The following is a 19,853-nucleotide window of genomic DNA, read 5'->3' on the forward strand; positions in this document are numbered from 1 at the left end:
CCCCTACCGGGCTCCCTGGCGCCGCAGGGACGCTGCCTTCACCCCCTTGGGCCCCAGCGCCAACCCCTCCGCACCGGCCGGGACTCAGCCTCACGTTGGTCCCTGGAGCTGGGAGTCTGGGCCCCGTCTGCTGGGCCCCTTGCCCCCAGGTCCCCTTCTGCCCTCCTCCGCGGGCCCAGCCGGGCGCCCCCACGGCCCTTTGAGGAGGAGGGAGGGGGGCAGAGTCGGGAAGCGGGAAGAAACCGAGCGTTTTACTGAGCACCTACTAGTGCCGGCCCTTCGGGGCCCGCGCTCTGCTCCGACCCAGGCGCGGGCTCAGAGTGGGACTCGGGGCGGGGGTGGGGGGGAGGGGGCGGAGCCAGGCGCCTCGGCCAGGCCCGCGGCTCGTCCGTCCCCGCGTCCCGGGAGCGCAGCGCGGCGGAGCGCCGCGGGTCCGGGCACAGGAAGGGCTCCATTGTGCGCAGGCTTCCGCCCCGCCAGCCCGGGCCCCAGCCCGTCACCGAGCAGCCGCCTTTCCGAGGCCGGGAGGCGGGGCGGGAAGGCCCAAGCGGAAAGGGCCAGGGGATGGCTTCCCAGTGACCAAGTCTGGAGGGACCCGGGCTTCCGCCCCTCGGCGGGTCCAGCTGGCACCGCGCGGGAGGCCGGCGGGGCGGTCCCGCGGCGGAGCGGCAGCGGCGCGCGCCGGGGGCAGCGGGTCACCAGGCTCCGCCCCGGCCCCGGCCCAGGGGACGCACTTTGTTCAGGACGCGCCTCCCTCCGCATTGTGGGCCGGGGCCGGCGGCCCGAGTGCGCGCGCGAGCAGCGCCCGCCCGGAGCCGCCAGGAACTTTCTCAGCGAGGCGAGGACGCGGGCCGGCGCTGCCCGGGATGCGCGACTGTGCGCGGCGGAGGCGCAGACCCCGGGATCCGGTTGCACAGGCGCGGGTGAGTGGCCCGCGCGGGGGTCGTCGAGGCCGGGGCCATCGGTCCGGGATCGGCCGGCATGTCCTGAGGGGCCCGGGCCAGATCTGGGGAGGTTCGCCCGGTGCCGAGGAGGCTGCGGGCGGCCCGGGAGGGGCGCCAGAGTCACACGCGGGGGAGCGGCCGCCGGGGAAGCCGGGTCGCGACGTCCGCACGGGGCTGCGCGTCTCATCCAGGAGCTGACTCACCTCAGCAGCCAACTCCAGCCCCCTGGGCCTCAGTTTCCCGTCCTGGGAAACTCGCGCCACTTAAAGTGCGCGGAGGCCCTGCAGTCGGAGACACCTAGTGCTACGTGGGCTCACGCCCTACCGCGTCGCCTCGCATCCCGGCGGCGGAGCGAGCGGAACCGCGGCCCAGAGGCTCCCTGGGCGCCAGGGTGCGCGGGGAAGGGGCCTCCGGGGTCTCCCCGAGCTGTGCTCCTCAGCGCGCGCCCAGGGAGCGCGTTCCCCGGGGGTGACCCGGGGGGAGGGGGAGGGGGAGGTCGGGGGACTGCGGGGGCCTCACCTGAGGGCGCTCCAGGCTCGCGCCCCGCGGTCCCTTCTGCCCTCAGAGCGGCAGAAACTGGTCGCGGGACGGAGCACCGGGCAGGTCTGCGAAGCGTTTGCAGGCCGAGGGGGCAGGGTGCGAGTGGGGGTGCGGTGCGGGGGTGACGTCCGCTCCCCGCCCCCCGTGAGGGTGTCTCCCCTCACCCCGCCCCCAGGCCAGCACAGGAGGACCGGCTGCTGAGTCAATGGGGCTCGGTGAGCCCGGCCGGGGCGCAGCTGGCGCCGTCCTGGGGGAAGCTGGGTCCCGGCCGCCTGCTGTGTGTCTGGCTTCCTGTTTCGGCGCTCGGGAGGCCATTGGCTCCTTCAAACCCGGGGCTGAGACGCTGCCGCCGGCCACGCTGCAGAGGCCGCCGTGCCTGCCCGCCCTCCCCCGCGCTGCGCCCCGGCTGCACGGGGTCCCCCGCAACTCGCTGACGGGGCGGGGGGCAGCGGGACTCACACAGAGTGCCCCCCCAGGGCGGGCAGGGGTGTCACTCAGAGGCCGGGGACGCAGGTGACCAGGGCCGTCCCCCGGCAGTGCTCTGGGTGGGGTGTGTCCTGGGCAGGGATGGGAAGAGCCTGTTTATGGTTTGTCTCCACCCCTTTTCCCCCTGGAAACATGGTCCCCCCGGGGGGCCGGGGGCTTGGGTTGCCTGCAGGTGAGCCGGCGGCCAGCCTTCGGCCTTTCCTGGGACCTCCTCGGGGAGCGGGAAGCCGGGAGAGACTGAAAACAGGAACTGTTTCTCCTCCCTCCCCAGCCCTGCCGAGGGCACGCAGGCCCCGCTGTCAGCCCGGAGGAGAGCGGGGCCTGGAGGGGAACTCGTGTCCTTCCGTGAAGATCCGCTGTCCCTTCATTTGCCCTTTTACCGGACCAGGGCCACTTCCCTCGTCCGTTCAAGCCCCTTTGAATTCTTCAAGGGTTCGGCCGGAAAAACGAGCGTGTCGAAGTCAGAAGGGTGTCTCCCCTCCCCCGCCGCTCTGCCCCGGCCCCCTGGGCAGAAGGGACAGGAGGGCTCAGAGCCGCACAGAGCTGGGCCCTGCTGGAGCCTGGCCCTGGTTCAGGAGCCCCCCGCAGGGCCCCCCCAGGCCGAGGCCGCAGGCAGGCGAGGCGGGACGGGGCGGCCGGCTGCAGCAGGGTCTGGGAACGGGCCTGCAGAGGCGATGTGGCGACGCCTGGCCAGCGCCGCACCCTCCTGGCCCCTGGTCACGGCACAGTCACGGGGAACACTCTTCGTTTCTCCTCCAACTTAACCACCCCCCCCCACGCTTCTCGTGCGAACCGCCCTCTTCGGGCAGCAGCTCCCGGGTCTTCTCGGGAGGCAGGGCGGCGCGGGCCAGCTCCTCCCCGAGGCCCGGGGCTTGGTGCCGCCCCCGCGTCCCGTCCGTGGCTCCGGGGACGGCCGGCACAGGAGGCGGCGTGGAGAGGCGGCCCTGCCTGTCACGTGCACGCCCCCCCGCGCCGCCCCCCCCCCCGCGCCCTCAGGCCCCTCCGCTCCACTTCACCTCACTACGAGATGTGCCCGGACGCGCGAGGGACCGCGGGGACGGCGCGTGTGCCTGTGCGGGGACCGTGACTAACCCGATGTTTCCGCTTCGGGGCACCCAGACGGCCCCGCTGCCCGGTCCCCAGGCGCTCCGGGGCCCTGTGGGCGGGGCTGTTGTGTCCCCGCCCCCCCCCCGCCTTCTCAGCGGGCCGGCGGCGGGCGCGGAGAAACACCCAGGACGCGCACGCGGGGGCCTGTTCTCCGGGTCGTCGCCGCTGGATCTGAGTTTCGTTCCTCGTCTTTGGCGCGCGTGGGTTCCTTGGGATTCTCCGTGTGTGGGGTCCTGTCCACCGCGAGTAGGGACAGTTTTTTACCTCTTTTCCAGTTCGGGTGCTTTTTACTTCTTCTCGTTTCTCGCCGTGGCCGGGCCGTGCAGGCGGCGTTTGGCAGCAGCTGCCGATGCTCAGGGGTGGGGGCGGGAGCCTCCCCCCCTCCCCCAGGTCACATCCCTGACGGGACGGTCTGTCCCGCGACGGGATGGGTGTCCTGGGTCGGCCGAGGATGCCCTCTCTCGAGCCGAGGAACTGCCCTCCTCTGCCCAGCTTCCTGAGTGTCATCGTCGTCTCGAGAGGAGGCCGGCGTGCGTGAGATGACTCCGCCCTCCGAGTCAGCGAGGCAGCCATGGGTCTGGGCGGGCTGCGCCGTCTGCCGAGTTGCCCCAGCCCTACCGTCCCGTGATGAGTCCCCTGTGAGAGCCCTTTGTGTTTTTAAATTTGCCAAGTGTCTGGAGACGGCGAGACAGAGCTGGCGCGCTGCCCTCGGGCAGGGGGGCCGAGGCTTCGCGCCCGCGTGTCGCGGTGACTGTGTTCACACGCCCGACAGTGTGTACCGTGGTGAACCTGGACGCAGCGCCTCTGGGCCGCCGGACCCCCGTGAGGAGGGCGCAGGTCAGCGTCGGGAGGGTGTCCACGCCATCTCCTGGACGCTCCCCAGACCCCGAGAGTCCGAGCTGCACGCCCCAAACCACAGCGTGGGACCCGCAACCCTTGACCCGCTAACTGCCCACCCCCCACCCCCGCCCCGGCCACCAGCACCACCCAGCTCGGCTCCGTGTGGATTTGCGGGGACTCGGTGGAGAAGTCGGGGCTCCCCGCTGGAGGGCACGCGCTGGGGGTGTTCTGAGCGGGGGGCTTCTCAGCAGCCGGGCTCCCCCAGCCGGGGCGCCGCTGTCCCTGGGGAGCTCCCCGGGGCGGGCGCTGGAAGCCCCTTAGTTTGTAGCTGGGCAGCGCCCTCTCAGAACCCCCCGGTGTCCCTCTGTCTCAGGTGTGGCTTCCCCGTCGGCGAGCGCCACCGCGGGGAACGGCTTCCTCGGAACACACCTCGAACGCAGCGGGACAGCGTTCAGGGTACACGGGGCGCGGCAGGTGGAGCCGCCTTCTGCAGGGACCTCGGGCAGCTGGGTGCGGCGCCCGGGCTCCGCCGGCCCCTCCTGCTCGGGTCCTTCCTCGGGGCTCGGGCCATGCGTGGGGAAGACGGGTGGGGAAACAGGAAGAGTCGGGGCCCAAAGACGAGCCAGACCTGGGGCCGGCTTTGCTCACGGAGAGCTGAGCACCCGGGGGTGATGGGCCAGCGTCAGCGGCGCGTTCCTCATCCTCGTGTGGGCCCCGCGGGCCCCTCGGGGGTCCCAGGCACAGGGGCATGGAATGGCTCACTCCTGCCGCCGGGTTCCCCCTCGGGCCTGGCCGGTCTGACCCCCTTCTCCCTCGCCGCCGCCCCCCCCACCGCAGCCACCCCTGCGACGGGGCCAGTCTGGGAAGCACAGGTCCCCCTCACCCTCCTCCTCCTCGCATGGCCCCCCACCCCCAGGCCCAGCTCTGCTCTGCCAGCAGGGGGCTCCTGGCCGCATCGGCCCTACCTGTCACCTGCTGCCAGCGGGGGCGGCTGGGCAGCTTGCTGTTCGGCCCCCGGGCGACCCGGGGACGGGGAGACGGAGGGAAGCAGAGCTGGGCTGCCCCTCCCGCCTCGCCCCACCATGTCCCCGTGTGTCCCCATGTGTCCCCTGAGCCTTCGGGGCCCTCACCGGTGACGGTGGAAGCCGGCTCCTGGCGTGCAGGGAGCAGGGCTTAGCGGGCCCGCAGGAGCGCCAGCTGCCTGCCTTCCCCCCCAAACAAAGGGGGGGCAGCTGCTGACACCCCTCCCACCCCTGCCCGTGCGGCCCGTCGGCCCCGCCCCTGCACGGTCGCCCGGGCCTCCTGGGCAGGCCGCCGGGCCGGGGGTTTTAGGAGGGAGTCAGCCCAGCAGGGCGAGGCCGCCACCGCCGGGGCTTCCAGGCAGTAGAGCCCTCCCCCCCCAGAGGTTCTGTGCTGACCGCCGCCCAGTCGGCAGAGAGGGGGAGGGACTTCTGGGCTCGGGACCTGTTCACGTCTTGCTACAGCGATGCGTCCGCCGGCCCGTCTGTCTGTCTGTCCGTCCACACGCGTGGATGTGAGGACACTTCCCTGCTCCCTTTGAGAGCAACCTGCCGGCGTCGTGGCCCCTAACCCCCAACGGCTCCCTGACTGCGGTGGCAACAAGGACGTGGCGACCTCGGTGCCCCGACCTCACACCAGCACCTCGGCTCCGGCAGCATGGCCTGGGCCTGGGCCTGGGGGCCTGGGCTCACGCAGATTTCCGGGGTGCCCCCCAGGCCCCCCTCAGCGAGCTCTGCACAGTCCCCGCCGCTGCAGCCGCCTGCGGCCGGGGCAGCTTTCTGCCCCAGAAAGAGGAAGCAGTCCGTGCCCTCCCCGCCCCCCCCCCGGCGGTGCTGCCCCGAGCGTGGAGCACGTGGGTCCCTGCGGCAGCCACGCTCGCACCGTGGCAGCCAGGGCGCCGGGGAGACACTGCGGCTCGGACGGCCTCTCTGCCGCGCCGGCAGCCCCCTCCCGGGCCGCGTGCCGGGGGCGAAGTGTGGGCCGCAAGACCTGGGCCTCCTGCCTGCCACCGGCGTCCTCAGGGTCTGGCCTGGTGTCCGAGGCCTCGGGACCTCGGACTGGACAGCGGGGGGGGGGCGACACTCCCCCCCCCACCAGGCCGGGGCTCAGCGGTGCTCACGGTCAGGACGGCGTGAGTGACACTGCCTGGTGACCGCCGTGCGGCCAGCCGCGGGCGACGGGGCCTGTGCGGCCTGCACGGAACGGGAGCAAAGTGCGTGGCCGGGGGAGGGGGAGGGGGAGGGGCCTGCGTGCCCCCGTGTTCCGTGGGGGAGCTGGGCGTCTGGGGCGAGGCATCCAACTCGGGGCTGAGGGTGCAGGGTCACCAGCAGAAGGAGCTGAAGCCCGACGGTGGGAGGGGCGCGAGGGGTTCGGCCGGGACCCGCCCCGTCTCCAGCCGTGCGTGCGGTGGGGGGACGGCAGGTGCGGGGAGCCCCCTGCGGCGGCGTGCTGGCCGGCGGCACTCGGGGGGCAGGGCGGGGAGAGGGGCCGTGGCCGGTTCTCAGGAGGTCCCCTGTGTGGTTTGGGGGTGGCGGCCGTCTCAGGGGTGCGGAAGGTGGGCTTCCCCGGCCGGTGTCCTGGCTGCTCAGTGTGGGGGGGGCGGGGCGGGGGGCAGCTTCTCTGAGCAGCTGAGCCCCAGTGGGGGGGCCGGCTGTCCTAGGACCTCGGTGCCCCCTGCTCCGCTCCTGGCATGCCTCCCTGGGGGAGCCCAGGACACAGCACCCCCGGATGAGACCCCCTCACCCCTCACCCCACACCCCACGGGAAGTGGGAATGTCGTTGTCGTAATAATTTTTAAAGATTTTTATACTTTTGCCCTGGCTGGTGTGGCTCAGTGGATTGAGTTCCAGCCTGAGAACCAAAGGGTCGCTGGTTCGATTCCCAGTCGGGGCACAGGCCTGGGTGGTGGGCAGGTCCCCAGTAGGGGGCGAGTGAGAGGCAACCACACACGTTGATGTCTCTCCCTCTCTTTCTCCCTCCCTTCTCCCTCTCTAAAAATAAATAAATAGAGTCTTTCAAAAAGCAAAAGCTGCTTGAAAGCACACCTCCCAGTGTGGTCACACAGAGCCCGGGGGCAGGGGTCATCTTCGAGTCCTGTTTCTCGCTTCCTCTCCCGAGTGGACGACCCCGGCCGAGTGCCAGCCGGGGCCTGGCTTCCTCCGGCTGCCTTCGCCACTGCTCTGGGCCCAGTGGGCTGCCCCTCCCTCCCCGCGGACACGTCTCCCGAGACGCCCCCCCATCTCCCCCCCCCCCCAGCCCTCCCTGCCTTCGTCCTCACCATGCGTCACCACGAAGACCCGGTGGTTGGGGCCGAGTCCCACTTCTGAGTCATCCCCCGACGCCCTGGCCGCCCCGGCCAGAGGGAGATCGGAGGCCGCTACAGAGGCCTGGAAAGTGACCACAGGGCCGGGGTGGCCGTGGGCAGCGTGGGCAGCGGGCGGGAAGGCCGCTGCTGAGCTGGCCGCGGAGATGGTGACATTCCTGCCGCCACATCCCTCGCAGACAAAGGCTGCTGTGTCTGGGAGGCGGCACGGCTGGGCAGATGCCGGCGGGGGTGGGGGTGCTGGCGGGCAGAGAGGGTCTGGGCCAGGCCCCCGGGGCAGAGACGGGCCCGCAGGCCGCACCCGGCTCGACGAGGCCCTGGACATGGCCCAGCTGGGGTCCTGCACGTGGTCGGGGTCTCGGATTCCGGGGGGGGGGTGGTGGTGGTGGTAAGGGAGGGGCTCGCCCTTGAGCTGAGAGACAGGCAGGAGTGAATGTCTGTTCCTTCACCCCGAGCCTCTGTGGCGTGCCCGCTGGCGCCCCAGTGCTCCCGGGCTGGTCTGGGGTCAGCCTGGCCTGCAGCCCCTGCAACGCCCCAGGTTGGGTCTCCTCGCCTGCAGAGCGGGGACAGTGGTGCCCACCCCGCAGAGGCCCGAGGTTGTCCTGGAGGGTGTCACCGGCACGTGGCACAGGCTGATGCCAGCTGCCCCCCTCACCCTGCGCCGGGTGCCTGTGGCTCCCTGCACACACGTGGTCCTTCCAGACCACGCACACGGGCTTGGCAGCGTGACTGGCAAGGGCGGGGGTGTCGCAGACACGCGGCCACACTTCTCGGTGGGTTCTCCCCGGACGGCTGTAGGAAGTGTGGCCCTGTCTGAGGGTCCGACGGGGGGAGGTGCATGCCCCTTGGGGGGCGGGGGGCGGGGTGGGTGGGTTGTGTTCGGCAAAGCCGCTCGTTATCTGGCGTGGCCGGCCCCAGGGCAGTGTGAACCGCCCGGTTCGGGGGAGGGGCCCCAGATGTGGCCCGGGCAGAGTGCAGGGGGAGGTGGGGGTTTGAAACGAGCTCAGCTGCGTGAGCCAAGATGCAGGCTGGGGCCGCCCCTCGGCCGGAGGTCCCCACGGACAGCTCCGCCTGGGCGCCCGGCTTCTACGCCGGGAGGGGCCGTGCCCAGTGGCCTGCGGCCCCAGCTGCTCCCTTTGCTGCCATCTGCCTCTGGGCAGGGGCCGGGCTGCTGCCGGGACCCAGCCGGGGCCTGAGCGGAGCTGGAGCGAGACGCCGGGTCGAGAGGGACGAGCAGAAGGTTGAGCCCCTGGCCGGTGCATCTGCAAAAGGGGGGCGGGGCGTCTCCTTTTGTTCTTCTGTGTTTGGGTTGCCGTGTCATGTACAGACACCTTCGCAACCCGCACCCCAGTCCCCGTGGAGAAACCCCCCCTCCACCCCCCGCCGTGTGAGCCAGTCCGTCCGTCCGTCCCCTCCCCGGACTGAGCGAGCGCTGTGTCCTGCTCTGGGGCGTCACGCGCACGGGCCCAGGCCGCGCGCCCCTCAGTGCGCCGGCCTCCTGCAGCCCCGCCCCGCTGTGGGCGGGGCTCCTCGTGCCGCGGGGCGGCCGCGTCCCTCGTCTCTGGGTCGGCACGCGCCGCAGTCCGCCTGCAGTCCCTTCGCGCTGGGAGCCGCGTGCCCCCCGTCCAGAGGGCGTCTGCGGGGTTGTGAGAGGCAAGGGCAGCCGGACGTCCGCCGTCCACAGCGTCCCCTCCTTTGTCCCCAGACCGCTGCCCCCATCCGGGGCGGCCTCCTAAAGGCCACACCACAGTTGCTCTTCTGTCCCTCGTGGACGGGGACCCACCTTCCCCTCGGGGGCTCCTCGTCTGTCAGGCCGGTGCAACCACCTGCCAGTTTGCTGGAGCTGCCCCAACACAGCTGGGGGCTGAAACCACGGAAGTGGACGGTCATTCTGGGAGCTGGAGTCACAGGCCAAGGGGTGGGCAGGGCCATGCCCCCTCTGAGAGCTGCAGGGCGCACCCCGGTGTCTCCAGCCCCGGGTGTGCGTGTGGCCGGCGACCCTCATCTCCCCTCCCCTCTGTGCCCTGAGCTCCGTCTCCCTGCAGGGACGCCTGCTCGTGAGGCCACCGGACTCCTCCGTGACCGCACCTCAGCTGACTCATGGTGGCCCTGTTTCCCATCAAGGTCACCGTCCGAGCTGCTGCGGAGGGTTAGGGCATCAGCTGCCTTTTTTGGTGACTCAGTTGGATCCGTGACATGCCACGCGCCTCTCGGGCCGACCGACGACCCCCACGAAGCCCGTGACAGCTGGGCCGCGCGAGGTGGGCAGGCTGTGGCCCGGGGAACGGCCTTGACCGCCGTGTGTCCTGTGCAGACTCCTCCCCTTGGAGTCCGGCTTCCACCTCTGATCTGGTGTCTGAGTCCTTCTCCCCATCTTGGTCCTGGGCTCCGGGGTTTGGAGCCCGCGGACCCCGGAGCGCTGGGGCCCCTGGCAGACGATGGAGGTGGGGGGGGACCGATTGGAGTAGTGTCCTTGCCCTCACCCAGGTGCCCAGCGTCCTCCCACTGGCGGCTGGGACCCCGGCAGGCCCCGAGCGTCCAGATCTCCGGGCACCCCATCGCCCCGCCTGCAGGGGGGCCAAGGAGGAGAAGTCCCCTGGAAACAGCGCTCGCGAGTCACAGGCCCCCTTCCTGTTCAGGAAGCGCGGTGGCCGAACCGGCAGGAAAAAGGTGTTTCCGAGAGACCGAGGCCAAGAAAGGGAGAGGGCGCGTGGGGGCGGCTGGGGGAGGGGCGGCTGGGGGAGGGGCAGCAGGCGGGGCTCCGCGGGGTCGCCCCTTGCAGAGTCCACGGGAACAGCCCGTGAGAAGGGACCTGGGGGGGGCTCTGGGCGGGGAGACGGGACTTCGGGCCCCGAGAGGACTCCGGGGGCACGTTCTGCCGGGGCGTGGGCGCGGGGACACGGGCGCTCCACGGTGGCTTCCCGCCAGCTGCAGCCTCAGCTCCTGATGGGGGGGGCGGGGGGCGCTGAGGGCCGCAGACAAGCAGAGCGGGGAGCAGGGTCTTGAGGGGCCGGTGAGCCGGGGCCCAGGGGAGGCCAGGGCTGCGCGCGCGCGGAGAGGGACCGGCCCCCGGGTGGGCGCAGTCCGTCCCCGCACGGCTCTGAGGACGGGGACCCGGGGCGGCCAGGGGGCCCCGATAAAGGCCCCAGGCGGGATTCTGGGAAAGGGAGGGGGGTGCTGGACCCCTTTGTCTGCGCGTCCTGCGCCTCCCGCCGCCGCCACCAGAGGGTGCACTTGCCCCGCGGAAGCCGGCGGTCCCCACCCTCCCGGGCGCGGGCGGCCCGCGGGGGCAGCAGCGAGCCGGTTCGGCGGCGGGCGGCCCAGGGCAGAGCGGGATCCGAGTCCTCGCCCCGCGTCGTCTGCCTCCGGTTTGCGGCCGCACCGAAAACTCCCTCCTTCTCGCTCTCGGTCCGTCTCCCACCAGCCGCCGCCCTCCCAGCCCCAAGTCAGCGTTCCCGCCCTCCTCTCTCAGGCCTCCCCTTTGGGGCCGCGGAGCCCACTTGGGGTCTTGGGTGACGGCGGGCTGGGGTGCTCTTGGCAACAGCAAAAGGTCCGAGGGTTCCCAGGCTGGCTGCTGCTTCTGGAATCTTACGCCCTTTGGGCTATGGGGCCGCCCTGAGCCTGACCAACCCTTCCCCCCCCATCAGGCAGGACAGCTTGCCCGGGGCAGACGGCTGAGTGTCCCCAGGCCGCAGCGGGGATGGCCTTGGCCTTCCTGGGCCAGCGGCCCTGCCCTGGGTGGTTTGGGTGCCGAGGGGCCGACACCCCAGGGTGAGGCCCAGGAGGGCTGGCTGGAGCTGGCCCGGTTCCTCGCCCCCACACCCCCGAGGGCCCTGAGAGGCAGGGACTCGTGAAGCCTCGCCTCCTGCCCCCTCAGGGCCCGAGTCGCTGTTTCCGTGGAAGGAGGCCGGGCTCTCGAGCGTCTGGGAGGGTCTGGGAGGGTCTGGGGCTCCTGCCCCGTGGCAGCTGCCCGCCCCCTCTCCGCGGAGCGCTTCCTGGGGACAGAGGAGCCACGAGAGCCCCGGGACGTGTCCCCTGCGCCCCGAGGCCCCTCGGGTTCCGGCGCAGTGAAGGGGGGGCCAGGCTCCTGTCCAGGCCACTGGGGGGACGTCACAGAGTGGACGGTCAGCTGGGGGCCCACGCTCGGCATTTCTAGGGGGCTGCCCCTCCCTTCCGACTCCCCCCCCCCAGGCTCTCCTGGGGACCCCGGTCACTCCCCTTCCCACAGTCCGGGGCTTCGTGGGGGACTGGCTGGTGGCCGGCCTGGGCTGCGGCCTCGTCGCCCTGGGACGCACATGCCCCTCCGGCACCCCTCTCCTTCCTGCCGCCTGGCGGCTGTGGGCCTGCGCGCACCGAGGGGCGAGGGGTGCGGCGTTATCTCCGTGCCCCAGCGTCTCTGCTGTGGGAACCCGTGATCAGCCGCGTGGTCTGCGTCCTGCCGCGCTTATCTTCCCCGGCCACAGGGCCACCTCCTCCCTGGTCGCTGTGGGAGGGCCCGCCCTGGCCCCGGCCCCGGCCCCCGGAACCCGAGGGGTGACCGACCAGCCGTTCCTCACGGGGCCCCGATTACGATCTGCACCCGGGTGGTGGGTGGAAACCGACCCCTCGCCCTGCCCTTCCTGTCTGTGTGGGAGCACCGGCCAGCACCCCGCCCGGCCCACAGGGACCCCGTTTCCTGGCACGGGGCCTCCGCGCTGTTTTCTCGGGCTGGCTGCCCGCCCCTGACTCTGGGGCAGCAGGGGTGGGGTCAGAGCGATGGGGCTCACAGCCCCCAGGGGCCGGGGGTCTGCCACCCCTCGTTCGGCCTGTGGGCAGCAGCGCTCAGAGAGGCGTCTCGGGGGTCACTGTGGCCTCTCGGAGCCACCGGTGCGGCCCTACTGTGTGCACGGTTGACACTGATGTGCCCGAGGGGTCCAAACAGGGGCACGGAGTTTACAGCGAGCCTGGCTCGGCCGCTGCCCAGCCCGAGGGTTCCTGCTGCCCCCCCGCCACCCCAGCTGTGCCAGGGCCCGAGGCTCCGCCCGCGTCACGGTGGGAGCCCAGGCCACGCACCCGGCACGTCCGTTCTCCGTGAGGCGCAGAGCGAAGGTGCCGACTCGCTCACGTGAGGGCACGGACTGGGAGACGGAGCCGCACCCGGGCTCTGGCCACAGCATTGGTCCAGCTGTAACCCCCCCCCCCCATCGTCTGAGAGTGGCCGTGGTGTCAGGCCTGTGCCGGCTGGTGGCTCCGCGGCCTCAGCACCCCCTCTGCACATGGCGAGGTCGGTCACACACACGCACGGTCTTCGTGAGGCTGCACGCACTGAGGTCACACAGTGTGTCTGCACGGGGCCTGGCCCGCGTGCGCCCCAGGGAGGGACGCCTCTGCTGGGCCCTCGGGCGCTCGGCTGCTCGGGGACCCTGTTCTCTCGCGGGGTGTCTGTCTGGCCTGGAAGTCCACAGGGGCCTGCGTGCACACGGCCGTGTCTGGGGTCCCCTGCGGGACACGGGCCCTGGCAGGAAGGTCAGACGCAGAGGCCGGGAGCGGTGGGCCGGCGGTGCGCAGGGGACCCTTCCTCGGCCCCCGGAGCTGCCTCCCGGCTGCTTCCCGTGAGCAGGGCCCCCGGGTGGGGCCGGGTGTCCCCTCCCTGCACCGGGCACCCCAGGCCACGCCCTCGGCCCCGTCTGCAGCCCTGCGGACAGGGCAGCCCTGGGGCAGGCCTGCCTGGGTGGACGGCCAGACCTGGCTGGGGACGCTGAAGCCCGCCTGGGTCTGTGGCAGGTCCCACTTGGTGCCCAGGCCCCCCCCCGGTGCTTTGGTTCACGAAGGGGTTCCATGACTGACACGGCCACGAGGCCCCGGAGCAAAGACCCCAGGGACCTCCCAGCACCCTCTGTGCAGAGAGAGCCCCGCCCGCCTGCCCGCAAGGGCACCCTTCGTTTCAAGGTCACGGCAGATGTCCGTCTGGGCACGGACGCCCTGCAGGCCCCGGCAGACTGCCAAGCGTGTGTCCACACTTAGACAGACAGTCAGACAATTAGACGATGCACTTTTTAAAAACTGGTCTTTTAGAGAAAGGGAGAGGGAGGGACGGAGGGAGAGAGAAACATCGATGTGTTGTGGCAGTTACTGATGCATTCGCTGGTTGGTTCTTGCATGTGCCCTGACTGGGGATTGAACCCACAACCTTGGCGTATTGGGACGATGCGTGAACCGCTGAGCCACCCGCCAGGGCTGCACTTTGAAATTCATGCGGGAAGAGTCAGGACAAGCCAGTGCGGCCTGCGGACCGGAACCGGCTCTCTGTGCGGAAGGACACTCTGGACAAGGGGCAGAGGCTGCAGAGGAGACAAGGACTCAGGGGCAGCAGGTCCCTGGGTCGTTTCCGCCGGCGAGGGTTGTGTGACTGGAGTGGGAGGCGCTGCCTTGTGGCAAATGAAACTCGAAAGGGACCGGGGTCAGGGCGTGTCGGCAGCTGACCCTCAAACGGTCCAGGGGGAGACGGTTCCTCGTCCTAAGACTCGGGACTTTCCTCTGATTGTAAGACGACTTCCAAAAAGTTCACCGAGAATAAATCCGTAGAGGGAAAAGCTCTGTGAAGAACCAGCCGGCCTTCCGCGGGCCCTGCTGCAGCCCTTCCGCCCTATCTGGGGCGCCCGCGGCTCTTGGGGGGGCGGTTTGCACCATCTTTTCTATTTCGGGCCCGTCTGAGCTCACAGTCTCGCGGCTGACACCAGGCATTGTCCGAGGGTATTTATATCCCGAGTCCCTCGGCTCCCAGGTCAGCCGGCTCCACCCCCCCCGCCCCGCAGAGCCCCGTCAGTCCGTGGAGAACTGGAGCAAGTGTGGGGGGGTGCTGCTGCGGGGACGGGTCCGTCCGTCAGCTTGGGGAAGGGGTTTACGATGAGCAAGCGCAGCAGGAAAAACAAAACAAAATCGTGCCCCGGCTGGTGGGGCTCAGCGGACTGGGCACCGGCCTGCGAATCAAGGGGTGGCCGGTTCGATTCCCCGTCGGGGCACATGGCTGGGTTGTGGGTCAGGTTCTCAGTAGAGGGGTGTGCAGGAGGCAACCTCACACTGACGTTCCTCTCCCTCGGTCCCTCCCTCCCTTCCCCTCCCTCTGCAAATAAATAAATAAAGTCTTGTCAAAACGGAACAGAAACACGTGTCCTGGTAAGGCACTGCGTGGTGGGGCTGCCCAGTCTCTGCTCCCCTTGGGGGCACCTGGGGCGGGAGGCTGGGGGGCGGGTGGTTCGCCCCAAGCCGACTGGCCGTGACCTGGCTGAAGCTGCTGCCTGGACTCAGGAGGGGCCCCGGGCAGCCACCTCCTTACCTGAGGGGCTGAGCAAGGCCTGCTCCCGGGGGCCCGGGTGTAAGGGCATGCCGCCTCACGGGGTGGCCCCTGGCGGGTGGCCTGCTCTCCACCGTGAGCCCTGCGGGTGCCTCGGCTCTGCACTGACCATGTCGCCCGTTGCTAAGGCAGCAAAGCCCTCGAGTTTCCTGAGCATCAGGGGGTCTCAGTGCCCACCCCCACCCTGGCCGTGGCCACCCCACACTGCCCAGCAGGAGGTGCCCTGTGGCTGCCCTGTCCTGGTCCAGGGCCGTGTCCACCACTGTCCAAAACGGCTGTCACCCCTGGGGAAGCTCCACGGGCGAGTCCTCCCCTTCACAGTCCACAGTCAGACTTTGTGTGAAGCCCCCGATGTCGTGTTTACTCGCGTCCGTCCAGGTCAGATTGCACGACACAGGCACAGTGCCCGTCCCCGAGGGACTGACCGTCTGGGACGGACACCCCGACTCGTTCGGAGGCCACACGACAGCTGGACGTCAGGCCGATGCGGAGCCCAGGGCCCGGGACCCCGGAGCGTGGGCTTCTGGGTGACACGGCTGCTAACCGAGGGGTTCTCCTCCTGCTGAGAGAGAGTGCACGCGTGTGCATGTGCTGTGTACACACACGCGTGTGCACACACACAGGCCGCATTCCCACTTCCTCAGGGGGGAGAAGGCAGGGCAGAGGGAGGGAGGGGACCTGGAGCAGATCCGGCAGGAGGGGCCGTGTGACCCCGGCGACCCTGTGTCCCGTGCAGCCCGGCCCTGCCCTCCCCCGGCCAGCGCTGCCCCCTCCACTGTCCCCGCCACACGCCCTGCGGTGCCGTCAGGACCCTCGGTAATGACAGAGGGAGGCCCAGACTGTCCTCTGCCCCGGGCCGGCTGGCCCTGGCCCCGCGGCCGGGCCCAGATGTGGCCGCCCTGGGCTCGGCCACAAGAAAGGCCGGCCCAGCCCAGCCACAGGCCTGGCAGCTGCGGTGGCCGCCACCGAAAACCCTCATTTCCCAGAGGGCAGCCCCGCCCACCCTGCGGGGCAGGGGGTGGGGGTCAAGGGGGCAGCTTGTCTGTTGACCTCCATCTGCCCTGACCCAGCCCTGGGCCCCTCGCCCCCCACCCCGGTCCAGCCCAGTGCACCCCCTTCTCTGGCCCAGGGGGTCCGAGAGGGGCCGTGAGCGGTCGGACGTGCCGGAAGAGTCGTGGGAGGCTCCGTGCCAGAGCGCTCTCGTGCGGGGGTGCCCCTCGGTCGGGCGGGCCGCTTGCCGTCGGTCACGACCAAGCCCACACACGTGCACTGAGGGCACGCCACGTGGCAGGCCACGCGGGAGGCGGGCGACGTGCTCCGAATGCCACCGGGAGCGCTGGGGATGACGAGCTCCAGTTCGGCTCAGTGAGTCGCTTCAACGTTCGGGCTCCGCATGAGTGACGAGAGTCTTGACCGTGTTTCCGACAGCGTTCTGTCTTTAAAACAAACCGCGGCGAGAAGCGCGCACTCCGCGACATCGTGGGCCAGAGGGGCCGTGCAGAGACGCGCACTCCTGGGTGCGCGCGCCGGGAGAGGGCATCCCGGCGGGGGGCAGCCGGTGCAGGGGCTGAGGGGGCCTCGGAGAACCCAGGGCAGGCTGCCAGCTGCGGCCAGGCCCGGAGGGCGGCGGGTCATGGTGTCCAGGCTGCCCTGGTGGGGGGATGTCGGCTGGACAGACGTCTCCGCGGACACATAAAGCCAGAGACGGAGCTGGACGTCACCACGCAGGCCTGGCTGTCAAAGCCCCGGAGAACTAAGAAGAGGACGGACACGCTGAGGGAGCCAGGAGGGCGGGCGAAGCCGCCGTGAGCCCGCCTCGGTCCACCCACCGCGCAGGTCCTCCTCCGTGTGTCCGAGAGGGGAGACCACCCGGGCCGTGCGCACGACAGGGGAGCCAGGACCAGGGGAGAGCGGCCCCTGCCCCTCCGCGGGGAACAGAGGAACCTGCAGCCGCAAGGGGCTGGTCCGCCAGGGCCTCCTGCTGGCGCCGTCAGCCAGAGCCCAGGCCCCCGGCAGGAGCTGTGAGTGGGGGGGGTGGGGGGGACAGGAGAGCCACCGGGCTGAGGGGCAGGACGCCCGGGAAGGGACAGTTCAGCAGCGTCCAGCGCCCCGGGGGGCCAGCTGAGCTCGAAACAGGGCCCCTGCATCCGGATAGTTGCGGAGCACCGGGGACTCAAGGAAAGAACTGAGGGCCAGTCGGGCCCCGGCCCCGGCCCCCTGACCAAAGAGCCGGTGACACAGGCCCAGGGCCGCGTCACCTTCTGAAATCCAGACCAACACCCCCGCCGACCTGAAGCTCTCGTACCGCCGGCCCCGCACGTCCCCGGACACGTCCCCTGTCACACCTCTGAGACGGGGGCCTGCGTCCGAGTCAGCCTGGGCCCCCACAGCCACTGTCCGAGCTGGCCCAGCACGGTGGCGCTGCACTCCTGGGGCGCAGCCTTTTGGGGGTTCCTGCCCCCTCCCCGCCAGGACTCCTTCGAGTGCCGCCCAGCACGCTGCACGGGTGGCATGGCCCTTGCTCCGGAGCCTGGGCGGAGGGGGCAGAGGAGGGGGGGGGTGCAGCCTGGTGCCAGCGGTGCCGATTGTCAGGACCCCAACAAGCGACCCTGTCTCTCGTCTGCAATTAAGACAGAAGCTCGTTCTCCCCCCTCCGACGGCCTTCTCTGGAGACTGGCACCTGCAGGGCCCGGCAGGGACGGGTTAACCCCTTCCACTCTGTGGCCGCACGGAGCCTCAGGGCCAGAGACGCGGCCGCGGAGGCAGCTGGGCCTGGGCGTGGCTCCGAGACTCGCTGGGTGGCCTCGGGCCAGTGCTGGCCCCTCCTGGGCGTTGGAAAGCCTCTCGTTCCCCTTCTGCCTGGCAAGGTGGGCAGGAGAGCAAGACGCCGCCCACCTCGCCAGCCTTCCCGAGTGACCGAAGGAGCCCTGTCCCTGTTCAGGGCCGGCGATGCCTCCGGGAGTCACGGCCCTGCCCAGGAAGCCCGCACACCCCCGACAGCCGGCAGTGTCCTCCCGGAGGCGCGGGGACGTGCGGAGGGTCCGCAGCCCTGCCCGGCCTTGGAGGCGTGTCCTTGGGGGTCCTCGGTGTGCCCCTCGTCTCCACCCTGGAGGGTGAGCGGCCCGCTGGGCGGTCTCCAGAGCCTTCCCAGCGAGAAGTGGGGTCATGCCCTGCGGGGCGCAGGGGCGCACTGGGGCGCACACGGGAGGGAACTCGTCCACTGAACTCTGCTCCCTCCCGGGTCGTCTGCGTCCGTCTCCTTCTCGTTCAGCGCGATGTCCGAGGCCGCAGGTCCCGCACGTGGGGGTCTCGGGCTCCAGGCCACGTGGACGAGGCCGCAAAGCCGCCTCCTCTCATGATACCACGTCCCCGGGCTGCCCACCGAGGGGCTCCTCCCAGGACCACGGGCAGCTCGGAGCGGCAGGGCCTCCCCTCAGAGTCGGGGTGCGGTTCCGGCGGGCGGGACGGCCCGGCGCTCCAGCCGGCCCACCTTCTCCGAAGACCGGGCTTCGAGAGACCCCACAGGACAGGACGGGGGGCTGCCGGGGCTCAGCGCCCCCACTCCTCTCTGGGGGACAGAGCTCCCCAAGGCTCCCCCCGACCCTTGTCTCACTCCCAGAACCAGGGGGTCCAGGGAGAGAAGGGGCAGAGGCGGCGGCTGGGGCAGTGGTCGCCCCCCTGCAGTGAGGGACAGGTCTGTCAGGGGAGGAGTTTGTGCGGGGGGATGGGGTGGGGGGGGTCTGTCCAGAGGTGAGGAGGGGGAGGCCGTGAGCCCAGCACCTCTGAGTCAGCCCAGCCCGGCCCCTCGCACTGGGCGGAAGGAGGGAGGGTGGACTGGGAGATGTGTGTATGCAAATGTATGCAGATGTATGCAAATCGCCGCAGCTCTGCAGCCGGCTGCTGGTGCCAGGAGGGAGGGAGAGCTGGGCCCCACCAGGGTCACCCACATCCCAGGTGGGGCCACCTCCCAGCCTCTCCCTCTGGAGCACTTCCCTCTCGGGCCCCACCCCCACAGGAAGTCGGGGAGGTGAGAGAGCTGAGTCACCAGGTGCAGAAGGGAAGAGACAGGGCCCCCCCCCCCCCCCCGCACTGCAGGTGACAGCACCTGGAAGCCACAGGGCCGGGCCACCGTCCCCCAGGCTCTAGGCCACAGGTCCTGCTCAGCCCCAGAGAGCCAAGTGCCACCCTCGGGTCAGGGCCGCCAGGCCCAGGGCCTTCCTGGAGGAGGGGGCGTTGGGGCTGTGTTCCTCAGGCCTGCCCCAGGAGGAGCGGGGGGGGGGGGGCGTTGCCAGTGGGAGCTGGTGGGGAACGTGAGGGGGGCTTAAACGCCCGCCCTGTGGCCCAGGCGGCAGCATGGAGGCTCACAGCGGGAAGGGGCAGAGGGCACCAGGCCGTCGGGATGGGGGCCAGCCCCACCTCGGAGCCCCCAGCTCTGCTCTCAGACCAGGGTGCATCCAGTGAAGGCCTCGGCTGTCCCTCCCAGAGCCTGCCATCCAAGCCTGGGGCCGTGTCCCCTCCGGGTCACACCGTCCCCCCTCTTCCTGGCTGGGCCTCTGCGGACTCGGTTTCCGTGCCCGGTCAGGGAAGGGGGCACGGTGGGGGGGAGGGACCCAGCCTCACCGGCAGGGCCTGGTGGGAAGGCAGCGCCAGCCTGGGGGCCCTGGCGCCTGGGAGCTGGGAGCTGTCCAGCACGGGAGCCTGCTGAAACCAGCCGGGCCTGAGGAGGCCTCTGGGGACAGGGGCGGCTGCTGTCCCCAGGTGCCCCCTCTGCTCCCGCCCCCTCTGCTCCAGGCACGGACAGGCCAGCTTAGAGGGTCAGCTCCAAGCCTGGGCGGGGTGGGGGCGCCGAGTCTGTCTCTGACCTCCACTCACCTGGCCCCGCCTCCCGAGACCTCACGGGCCTCTGGCCACCTGAGGCAGCAACGGGACAGGTGGGGGCCACTGCACACGCGGTCATTGTGAGTGGGCGGGCCTGGGCGACCGGAGGTCCTCTCACCTGGGAAGGGGTTCCAGCCCGCTGCCCTGAGCAGCACCCCCGCACCCCCCAGGTGGTCACTGTGCGCCTGCCACCGGCACGTCCCTCCGGCCGCCTGCACGTCCTGCCCGACCAGCGTTCTCCCCGTCCAAGGCGCCACCTCACTGGTCCAGCCGCCTCCAGGCCCGTGCCCAGCAGCCCTGGCATTAGGGCGCCCGGAGGATGGCTGGGCCACACCCACCCCACTCCCCCGAGTGAGACTCAGGCAGGTGCCTGCCCACCCTG

At 71.1% G+C, this 19,853-nt stretch overlaps 2 protein-coding genes across 5 annotated transcripts in view; one reads left to right on the plus strand and one right to left on the minus strand.

Annotated features, from left to right (window-relative positions):
- Window positions 1-315: 315 nt before the first annotated feature.
- Window positions 316-19,550, minus strand: LOC123832535 (collagen alpha-1(I) chain-like). Its single transcript, XM_045860205.1, has 10 exons — window positions 19,466-19,550; window positions 16,939-17,123; window positions 16,423-16,612; window positions 10,104-10,203; window positions 9,744-9,891; window positions 7,216-7,672; window positions 5,820-5,995; window positions 5,580-5,716; window positions 2,749-2,918; window positions 316-986 (listed from the first exon to the last, which is right to left on the minus strand). The coding sequence occupies exons 1-10, from the start codon at window positions 19,548-19,550 to the stop codon at window positions 316-318; spliced, it is 2,319 nt and encodes a 772-aa protein (XP_045716161.1).
- Window positions 554-19,853, plus strand: part of NAV1 (neuron navigator 1) — a 132,795-nt gene continuing 113,495 nt past the window's right edge. For all 4 annotated transcript variants that reach the window (XM_045817106.1, XM_045817108.1, XM_045817116.1 and 1 more), the window contains exon 1: window positions 554-923. The gene's annotated coding sequence lies outside the window, so the exon portion shown is untranslated. The remainder of the gene's footprint in view (window positions 924-19,853) is intronic.

Source organism: Phyllostomus hastatus, unplaced genomic scaffold (assembly GCF_019186645.2).
Source record: "Phyllostomus hastatus isolate PE091 unplaced genomic scaffold, TTU_PhHast_1.1 phas_contig_148, whole genome shotgun sequence".
In the NCBI taxonomy this organism is placed as follows: Eukaryota; Metazoa; Chordata; class Mammalia; order Chiroptera; family Phyllostomidae; genus Phyllostomus; species Phyllostomus hastatus.

What these genes read in the sequence shown, in the direction of transcription:
- LOC123832535 (XM_045860205.1), bottom strand. Translation starts at nt 19,550, where the DNA reads ATGACCGCGTGTGCAGTGGCCCCCACCTGTCCCGTTGCTGCCTCAGGT. An exon ending in GTCTCGGGAGGCGGGGCCAG is followed by an intron (nt 17,124 to 19,465) that starts GTGAGTGGAGGT and finishes CCCTCCGCCCAG; the next exon opens with GCTCCGGAGCAAGGGCCATG. An exon ending in GAGTCCTCTCGGGGCCCGAA is followed by an intron (nt 9,892 to 10,103) that starts GTCCCGTCTCCC and finishes CTTCCTGAACAG; the next exon opens with GAAGGGGGCCTGTGACTCGC.